The sequence below is a fragment of the Vanellus vanellus genome (assembly GCF_965231255.1).
Source record: "Vanellus vanellus genome assembly, chromosome: 14".
In the NCBI taxonomy this organism is placed as follows: Eukaryota; Metazoa; Chordata; class Aves; order Charadriiformes; family Charadriidae; genus Vanellus; species Vanellus vanellus.
The window spans coordinates 2,551,493-2,561,851 of record NC_138919.1 but is presented as its reverse complement, the minus strand read 5'-3'; the positions used below and the strand labels follow the sequence as shown (position 1 = coordinate 2,561,851).

The following is a 10,359-nucleotide window of genomic DNA, read 5'->3' as shown; positions in this document are numbered from 1 at the left end:
ACACACGCAGCTGATGTGGGGTGTCCCATGGTGGCTGGCAGGCAGCGGGGCGGGGGGAGGCACGGTGGGTCCCAGGGGAGCCCCCAGAGAGGTCTCCTTGCCTTCCCCTGGGGTTGTCCCTGCAGCCCTGGCCCCTTCCCGGGGGCTTGATGACAACAGGCCACCCATGGGGTGCTGGCCGGGGTGAGCAGCGGTGGCACGGCGGCTGCCACGTCGCTTACCAGGGTGGCTTTAGCTCCCCTCTGGCTTCAGCGTGACGGTCCCCTCGCTTGCCAGCTGCCCCGGGGGCTGGCAGTGGCGGCGTGGAAGCTGGCAAGGCTTGGCCAAGAGGTGTGATCCGATCCATCAGTCGCTCTGCATGATGCTCCCCAAGGTTTTGGCTCCGGCAGGGAAGTGACCCAGGGCTGTGGCAGCCCAGGACGTGCCTGCGGCTGGCACTCGCAACCCGGTTCTCCTCTGTTGCCTCGGGGAGCGCGTCCTCGTCCACACCAGCGTGGGTGGCCGGCAGAGCCGTGCCATCCTCAGTCCTCCGCCTCTCACCCAGGATCTGGGTCCCCAGCTCAGCCCAAGACACACCACGGTGCTGGAAGCACTGGCCACGGGCCGGCGGGCGCAACCATGAAGGACGTGCTCGGGTCTGGGTACCGGCGGAGCCTCGTCCATCTTGCCTGGATGTGCCTGTTCTCCTCCATGCCGGTAAGGGGCAAACTGGGGCTGGCGAGGTTGGCGCTACCGGGCTTTGACCCATTGTGAAGGGGCTCGGTCCCGGCTCCGTTGCATGTTCCCGCCCATCTCAAGATGCTGGGGATGCAGGCAGCCGGCTTGGGGAGACGTGGGTGCCGCGGCGGGGCAGGCGAGCCAGTGTGGCAGCCGGCCACGGCCTCTGACCCCGCTCTGGGCTTGCAGAACGGCGGGGCCAAGGTGCTGGAGAAGACCTTCGAGGAGTGGATGCGGTACCGTGACGAGTGCTTGAGGAGGATGGCGAGCGAGCCCTACCCAGCAGGTACCCAACTCTGCCCCAGCGCGGGGTCAGATGTGGGGACACGCGGAGCCGGGCAATGGCTGGGGCTGGGACCGGGTTTTATCCCTCCTCCAGTGTCCTCTACACCAGTCGCCTACGGAGGGATGTGCCAGGGGCCGACGGGTGTCACCGCATCTCAGATGCCCAGGGCTGGGATGCCCTGGGGGGCTGAGGCTGGCGGGGGGTACCAGGGGTGATGCCAGCCCCCTGGGGGGTGCCGGCAGCGGGCTGGGATGGCGGGGACAGATGCGGCCGCACCGCCAGCGTCTGACCATCAGCTTTACCCCCCCACACCTTGCTGCCATTGGAAGGGCTGTTCTGCAACCGGACATTCGACATGTACGCCTGCTGGCCCGACGGGAGCCCCGGCACCGCCGTCAACGTCTCCTGCCCCTTCTACCTGCCCTGGTTTGAGAAAGGTGACAATGACCCTCTGCCACCCCGGAGCTGGAGGGGAGCCGGGGCTGAGCCATGCTGCGGGGGGAGGTGATGCTCTTGGGGTTTCCCCTTGTGCCCGCTGCCGTGGAGAGTGGGACCCACGAGCAGACCTGGGGGTAAGGGGACACGTAGGGCACGGAGCGGTGCCAACCCGTGCACCGCTAATGCCAGCCCTGGACGAGGCTCTTTGGGGCTGAGCAGACTCCGACCCGCGGTGCTGGGAGAGGGGTTTGGGGGAGCCGGAGGAGAACATGCCAGTGCTTCGTGTCCGCAGTGAAACACGGGCTGGTGAGTCGCAGGTGCGGCGCCGATGGGCAGTGGGTGACGGTGAACGGCAGCCAGCCCTGGCGGGACTACTCGCAGTGCGAGGAGATGGAATCCACCATGGAGGAGGTGGGATGCTCCGGCCCGGCCTCTGGGCAGGGACGGGCAGGTGCTGCTCGCCCCGGGCTCACCGGCACGCTGCTCGCCCTGCAGGAGGGCGCCCGCCGGCTCATGGTGAGCTTCAAGGTGCTCTACACCGTGGGGTACTCGCTGTCGCTCCTGACCCTCGTCTCTGCCCTGCTCATCCTCACCGTCTTCAGGTAGGAGAGCCAGGGGGACGCCGTCCTGCCCCTTGTCCTTCCCGGCCGGTGATGGCTGAGTCGAGGGGTGCCACACCGCTCCCTGCCCCCCCCCCCCCGACACCCTCACTCCCGTCAGGAAGCTCCACTGCACCAGGAATTATATCCACGCCAACCTCTTTGCCTCCTTCGGGCTGCGGGCGACCTCGGTGATGGTGAAGGACGCGCTGCTGGAGAAGCGTTGGGGCATGGAGGTGGTGCAGGTGGCCGACTGGGAGGCTCTGCTGAGCCACGAGGTAAGCGGCGGCGGCCGCCCCCGGGGGCGCCCTGCTCCACGTGGGGCTGGAAACCCTCACCCTGGGGGGGTGCAGCTGGGTGCCGGTGCCCACGCAGCCCCTGGCACCCGGTAGGTGAGCTCTTGGGGTGCCCGTGCAGCACCGTGCACCGCATGGATGAGCTCTTGGGACATCTGTGCTGCCCGCGCACCCAGCGGGCGAGATCTTGGGGTGCCCGTGCATCCTGTGGGTGAGCTCTTGGGGTGCCCGTACAGCACCACACAGCTGATGGATGAGCTCTTGGGGTGCCTGCGCTGCCCACGTACCCGGTGGGGAGCTCTTGGGATAGCTGCACACCTGGTGGGCAAAGTTCTTGGGGTGCCCATACACCCAGCAGGCGAGCTTTTGGGGTGCCTGTGCTGCCCCTGCACCCAATGGGAGAGATTTTGGGGTACCTGCACATGTGGTGGGTGAGGTCTGCGCCTGTGCAGCACCATGCGCCCGGTGGGTGAACTCTTGGGGTGCCCATGTATTCGGTGGGTGAGCTCTTGGGGTGCCCATGTATTCGGTGGGTGAGCTTTTGGGGTGCCCATTTACTCAGTGGGTGGGCTCTTGGGGTGCCCATGTATTCGGTGGGTGAGCTTTTGGGGTGCCCATTTACTCAGTGGGTGAGCTCTTGGGGCGCCCATGCACCTGGTGGGCAAGATCTTGGGCTACCCTCACACCCCATGGGTAATGCGTTGGGGTGCCCGTGCTGCCCACAAGTTCTCGGGGTGCCCGTGGCCCCCTCCGCCCCCGGGCGAGCTGCCGGCCCCATGGTGGGTCTCCTCTCGCAGGCGGCGCTGGGCTGTCGGGCGGCGCAGGTGCTGATGCAGTACTGCATCTTGGCCAACCACTACTGGTTCCTGGTGGAAGCCGTCTACCTCTACAAGCTGCTCATCGGCGCCGTCTTCTCTGAGAAGAATTACTACAGGCTCTACCTCTACCTGGGCTGGGGTAGGGGCCACCCGGGCGCGCTGTGGGACCGGGGACAGTAGCCCCGGCGTCGGCAAGCGCCGCTGCCCAAACCTGCCCTTGGGAGGGTGCGGGATCTGCTGACCCCGGGGGTCCCCACCGGTGTGTCTCCCTGTCCCGGGGGCTGGTTTCTCAGCTCAGGTGGGCGCTTGGTTTTACAGGGTTTGCTGTGTGACTTGCAGGGACGCCCGTGGTGTTCGTGGTGCCCTGGATGGCGGCCAAGTACCTGAAGGAGAACGCAGAGTGAGTAGGGAGGGATGAGGGATGGGGTCCCACCGGGACGCTCAACCCCCAGCGTGGGGTGGGGAGAAGGACAGAGGCTGCTGTGGGTCCCTGACCCACCTGGCCAGGGGGGTGGCACGCTCTGGGCCCCATCCTGCGCACAACGTGACGGTGCTGCTCTCTCTCTGTGTCGTCCCCCCCCGGGGCAGGTGCTGGGCACTGAACGAGAACATGGCGTACTGGTGGATCATCCGCATCCCCATCCTGCTCGCCTCCCTGGTAGGGGGGCACCCGCCAGCCCCACGCCTTTTCGGTCCCCGGCCCCCCGGTGTGGGGTGCAGCTCCCAGCAGAGCTCTGGAGGGAGGGGTTGGCCTCCAAGAGAGGACGCAAATTGCACGTGGGGGTGGTTTTTTTGCAGCAGGTTGCGAAGCCCCATGGTTGGGTTGGGGGGGAGGGAAGGAGGCCCCCAGGCTTGGGGTGGGGTGGGGGGGGCTGTGCTGAGAAGGGTGGCCCCTGCTGCTTCCTACCCTGGATTTTGGGATGGTGGGAGAGGATGAAGAGCAGCCCAGGGGACCTGGCACCATGGGGCTTGTTGTCTCCTGTGGTCCCCAAGGGCAGATACTGTGGCCAGGGTGGGCTGTGAAGGGGTGGGGGTGCCGGACTACGCGTGCCCCACGCTGTGTCGTCCCCCCCCCCCAGATCAACCTGCTGATCTTCATGAGGATTCTCAAGGTGATCCTGGCCAAGCTCCGCGCCAACCAGAAGGGCTATGCGGACTACAAGCTGCGGTGAGCCGGAGGGGAGGGTGGGGGCATCCGGTCATGGGTCTTCCCTGGTCCTGCTTCTGGGTCCATGCCACCACCACCTCATTAAATGACCATCCTGAGGTTAACTAAGAGCTCGTCCCAGCTTGCACGTATGCCCCCAGTACTCGCTGCCGGAGGGGACCCCTTATGCTCTTTCAGGCTGGCCAAAGCCACGCTCACCCTCATCCCCCTCTTTGGGATCCATGAGGTCGTCTTCATCTTCGCCACCGACGAGCAAACCACCGGCATCCTGCGCTACATCAAGGTGTTCTTCACCCTCTTCCTCAACTCCTTCCAGGTGAGGTGGGAGGGTGACATGTCCTCGCTCTGCCCTGGGCGCCATGGACCTAGAATTAGGGGGTCCCTCTCCCCACGGCATCCCAGTCTGTGGCTGGGCTCGGGGAGGGGGACACCAGCTCTCCCCCAGACCTGTTGTTGAGTACGTGATGGTGCCCTCCAGTGCCGTGGGTGCTCTCCAGGGCAGTGGTGGCAGAGGGACCTCAGCCCTAAAAGCAGCCAGGGGAGGCACTATGCCCACCCCAGTCCTGGGAGAGGGGGTGGCGGTGGGGGCTCACTGCCCCTCTCTCCTTCCAGGGCTTCCTGGTGGCTGTGCTGTACTGCTTCGCCAATAAAGAGGTACGGACCCCTCTGTGGCTTCTCCTGCCCGGCCCTGGGCTGGTGGCTTTGTCATCCCCCCCACCCTCTTGCCTTCCATGGGCTGTGGGGGGGGGAACATGGCCAGGGAGAAGCCCCCGCTCTCTCCCACGACCACGGCAGGTGAAGTCAGAGATGAAGAAAAAGTGGCAGCTCTGGAAACTCGACCACCCAGCGCTCTGCTGCGCCCAGTGATGCGGTGACCGGCCCCGCCGAGCCAGAGGAGAGGAGCTGCTGTCCACCATGGCCCGGCTGGAGGGCAGGGAGCCACGGGGAAGCCATGCTGCAGCAGCACGCGCCGGGGATGGCCGGGCTGGGACCGGCGTCTGGGCTGTGCCCCACCTGAGAACCCTGGAACTGTTGGAGGGGATGTCCCCCCCGCTGCGGTCCAAGGCTCATCCCGGACCACACTGCCCCCTTGGAAGAGCCTCACCTTGCCAGGGCTTGGTGAGCTGCGTGGGGAAGATGTTCCTGCTGCTGCCTGGACACCATCAGCTACCTCCGTTGGCATCCACCAGACACACTCACGGGAAACCATCTGCCCATCCGCACCAACCTGGGAATGAGGAGGGGACGCGGGTGGCTGGAGAGGGAGCCTGGCCAGCACCGGCAGCAGAGGGCAAGCGGCGGGGAACAGGAGACACTGCCCTGATGAACAAACCCCTCCTTGTCACATGCTGGACCATGTCAGCACTGCTCCAACCTGGGCCACCACCTTCCTGCTCTCCTCCCCCTGAGCGAGGACCACCCCACCACCACCCCAAGACATCATCCATCCCAGACTCATCCTCATAGCGCGGTGCTGCTCCGAACCCCAGCCTTCCTCCTCTCCACGCTCCTCCCGCAGTGGGTCCTCCCTTCGCCGAGAGCAGAGCCGCGGCAGCAGGTGCGCACGACGCTCCCCGCCACGCTTGAGCACTTTTTGCCTGCTGTACTCACCCCAGGCGCTGAGGGCAGCGCTGCTTCTCCTTCGGTGGCCGCAGGACTGAAGGACATCAACCCTCCAGGAGGGAACTGTTTTGCTGCCAAAAAGTTGGGGGTTTCTGGGCCCAGCTGTGCAACAGCTGGGGTTAAAGATGTTTGCTTTCACATACAGCTGCATACATCTGGCTTATGGCTCCTTTCCCAGTGCTCTCCTGCAAGAGCCAAGAGCAGCAGCAGATGCCACCACCCCTCCGACCCCCTCACTCTTGCCTTCATAAGGACAGCCGTGCTGCTGCGTCCGTTGTTCCTACCGCGCAATGCTTTTACCTTGCTAAAAAGGCCACTCCAAGAGGGAGAAAGCAGCTCTTGACTCTCCACTGGAGGCAAATGGTTCTCCATCTCCAGCCCCCTTCGCTCGCAGGCGGCGGGAGAGCCTCTCGCAGATGCGGTGTCCCAAGGAGGGTTGCCTCGAGCACGGGAAGGAGAGAGGCTGTGCCAGGCTCAGCTGCAGCCGGGGTCAAGGCTGGAGAGTCACACAGGATCCGTGTAACCCCTGTGAGACCATTTTATACATTACCTCCCTTTTCAGATGTAAATAAACGTTTATTTTTCAGCAAGGGGAGCCACGCTGCTTCCGTCTGCTCAGCGGGAGGGACGCAGTCCTATACGCGAAGGCAGTGATGCACACGCGCTCCCAGTCACGGGGGTGTTAAACATGTACCCAGAGCCCCTGGCTCGAGGTGGCACCATGTTCCCCTCCCGAGGATTCCATCACCGGTTACTCGAGGAGGCCAGTAGCAAGATAAAACGCTTAACCTGATAGGGATAATACAAATAGCGATCCAAATCACATCCCAGCTGCCCCGCACAGACCAAGGGAGCAGGCGGTTTCTCCTGGACAGGACTTGGATTGTTGTCCGGGTTCTCCTCTGCTCTTCACCAGGTGCTGTGGGCTCCAGCAGCCCAGCGCTGGTGGGGGTGGGGGGCTGCTACGGGAGCTGGTGCCATACGGCCTCAGGAGGAGAAAGCCAAGATGGAAGCTGGTGTGTGTCCCCCCCCCCCGAATCAGTGCTCTGGAGTTTCAAAGTTGGGCAGGGAGAGAAAAAGCCCTGCTGCGCACTGGCCCACTGCTGGACTGAGATGGAAGGGACACGCGAGCACCTCTGCTCCGCTCCCCACCAGTCCAAACCCCGAGTCAGCTTAATTTGTGTCGAGATACACCAAAAGCTTCAGTTTTGACCAGAAAAAAGATTTTTATCTTGCCCTATTTAAAACTTTTTGTGATAGCTGCTCAGTGGTGTCCTCTTGACTGCCCATCTCTGGTGACAAATCAGAGGTTGGCTGAAGGTTTAGAAGATCACAGTCACACCAACAGCTCACAACGGTCTCAGACCAGAGCTGGACACACAATAAGTCCCAGCACACAACTCAACAAGGCCTAAATTAATTTCTGAATTAGCAAAGAGACAACTTTTGACATGCAACTGGGACCTTTTGGGGAGCAGAAGTGGCAATCCCCAGGCAGAAAGGGGAGCGCTGAGCCCTCAGAGGAGCACACCCTTTGTTACCTGTGTGTGCTCCAGCGCTGCCGGACCACAGGAATTCCCACAGCACGGGAATTCCCACAGCACATACCCAGCAGCACTGCAAGGGCGTCCCCGCCGACAGGAGCCGGGATGCCACGGACGAGGCAGCCCGAGACCCCTCAGCGTATAACCACATGGGAGAGGAAGCTGTACCTCTTCCCGATCATCCTGAAATACATCAGTGAGGTTATTTGTGATTCTACAACTCCAGCTCCCTCCATAGAAACCCACACACCAGAAAGAGGTTTTTCAGGTGGTTTTTTTTTTTTTATTTTATCCAAGTCAGCAAATACCATTTTATTGGGACAGCTTGCCTCAGGGTAGCACCAGACTCCCCGCCGCCCGCACAGCCGCCCTTTCAGCAACGAATGCTGTGTAATGTCCTCCATTTAAGGGACTGACTCCTCAAGGAAACACTATTCTATAAAATCCCCTCCCTGGTGTCTCCCTCGGGCTACTCCAGCACCCCCTTTAAACCTTTACATCGGGGCTCCTGCAGCACCTTTTTCTGTGGGGTTCTCTTTTTCCTTCATACGTACACTGCTGCATCTCACCCACCCCTTTTCCCTGGTCCCCAAGCACTGCAATCTACTGGATGTACCACCTAACCAACCCCCCCCCAAAAAAAAAACCAAAACAAAACCATTTTTCCCATCCTAGGACCTAGCAAAGCCAGCCCCAGGCCTGCGGCATCTCTCCTTCCAGCCACCCACTTTCCCCACAGAGCCCACCCAGCTCTGAAGGCACTGCCGAGCCCGGACTTCGCTTGCTCTCCAGATGCTCCCAGCCCCTTTCACTTGGCTTTTGGGTTCCTTTCTTTTGCTTCTATGAAAGCTTTTGCCCTTTCCCCACAGAAATCTCGCCTTAAATTCAAGTGTGGGCTTCCGAGGGACACAGCACTGACAACCCTGTACTTGTGCAGCCAGAGACACCGCCAAGGCTGGGGAGAGGGCAGGGCATACTGCTTTGGCGCTCCTCACCATTCCTCCAGTAAAATAACTCTTCCCAGCACAGCCTCAATCCTCCGAGAAGCTTTCAGGGATGCTCCACCTCACCAAAACTAATTTTTCAGAGTGAAGTCTCCTGCAGCCTTTGTCCCATTCCTGCTGTGCATCTAGTGCTAGCTGCCAGCGTGTGTACGCCCACGCTATCTGCTAAAGGCGACAAAAATAAGTGTGGCATGTGAAGTTTAAGAGTTAAACACAAGCTGAAAGCAGCGCCCCACAGCTGAGCGCGCTGCCGAGCACACACGAGCTGCCAGAGTGGGCCATACCGGCCCGGGTGCCCCAGGACTGTCCCCCAGCAGCACAGACACCAGTTCAGTGGGACAGCCAAACCTTTACCAAACGCAGAGCAGCTTTCAATCCTGCCTAAATGGTCCCCGACAGCCAATCAGAAGGTGGTGGGGGGGGAACTACCTCAAAGGATGGAGCCCGAGTGGATTTTTATATTTGGGCATCTACAATCAAGGTCTAAAAAAATGAAAATCAAGAGGAACACCCAATTTCTTCCCCTTCCTAAAGGGAACACCTCTTTTCCAGGCTCATCAAGGCCACTGCTCACAGACTTCAGGTTTTGCTGTTTGTGTTGTCCCCGTGTCCCCCCCCCCCCCCCGACAGGACTCAGCAGTACACAGGAACAGAGAGTCACTGGAAACCACTTTACATCAACGTAACTGCCACCAGAGCCCCTGTGGCTGCTCGCCCAGCTCCAAGAGATGGAGCAGTCTCTCTGGGGAGAGAGCCTCATCCTGTGCCACGTCTGCCCTTTGAAAACACCCGCGCCACAAACACAAGAATGCAACAATGCCTGAGCAGAACTATTTCCAACCACTAAAGCCTGGAAACCAAAGGCAGGCTGTGGTTGAGCGCCAAAGCTTTGCACCGCAGTTACATTTGGGCTGTGATTTCTTTTGCCCATCTCCCATGTGGGGCAGATGTATCCCTCGGTTCTGCCCGCCTCGGCACTCTGCTGCCTGCCAGAGGCACAGAAGACCGAACAGTCTCAAGCTCTTCCTTCTCTCTCATCTCCTTCCAGGGGAACATCTGCCTTGCAACCACTGTCAGCGTCAGGATCTTGGCACTGACAATCCAGACCGAGCCTCTGCCATAAAGCATTTGCCACAAAAACCCAAGTTCTTTGGGAGCGAATAACATGATCACAAACAACCCCCGAGGGGGGGGAGCAAGCAGCTGAACGGAACCCAGGGTGGGCTGGTTGGAAGGAGAGGTTTTGAAGCCCAGATTTGGGGTGGCAGCAGGGCAGACATTCCTGCTAAAGATTCGGGCTGCATGAGTCTTGCTGCGGCTCGATAAACCAAACATTATAAACTCCACTCACTTTGCCCATCAGCAGCAAACCTGCCTTCCTTATCGCCTCCGATATATTTTCTGGGTCAGCTCCTGAGCAATCCTCACAGCGCAGAAGGGGCCAGGGCAAGTGTCAGAGGTCTTGAGGAAGATAGGATGTAGAAAAGGATAACCGATTGCTGCGGGTAACTGTCAGCTTTTTAACACCGCACAGCCCTGAATGACAAGGGCTGCAGGAAGCTTAAGGCAGATAAACCTTTGGGCTCGGTGCTTCTCCTCCTCCTTAACCTAACCTTTTGGTATGAACAACAATGATCCTGGGAACCCAGGAAACAGTCAGGCCCAAAGGGCTGCTGGGTTGTCGTCTTCTGCTGTCCCTCCTTCTCCCAGGCACGTTCTCCAATGGCCGAGACCTTCTTCCACGCATCCACCAGCTGCTGCGGCACTCTCAGCAGAGCTGCGGTGCTGCCAGCACGGCCCTCGCGCTCATTCTCCCAGGCACACTCAGCTTCCGGGTGGAACAGTCACCCGACGTCAGTATTCTTG

At 61.0% G+C, this 10,359-nt stretch overlaps 1 protein-coding gene across 1 annotated transcript; it reads left to right on the top strand.

Annotated features, from left to right (window-relative positions):
• Positions 1-618: 618 nt before the first annotated feature.
• LOC309677929 (glucagon receptor-like) lies at positions 619-5,528 on the top strand (the record flags this gene model as incomplete). Its single annotated transcript, XM_082490834.1, has 13 exons — positions 619-696; positions 907-1,003; positions 1,333-1,440; positions 1,734-1,852; positions 1,937-2,043; positions 2,162-2,318; positions 3,134-3,293; positions 3,494-3,554; positions 3,743-3,812; positions 4,234-4,322; positions 4,500-4,638; positions 4,935-4,976; positions 5,118-5,528. The coding sequence occupies 13 exons, from the start codon at positions 619-621 to the stop codon at positions 5,187-5,189; spliced, it is 1,299 nt and encodes a 432-aa protein (XP_082346960.1). The 3' UTR covers positions 5,190-5,528.
• Positions 5,529-10,359: the final 4,831 nt, after the last annotated feature.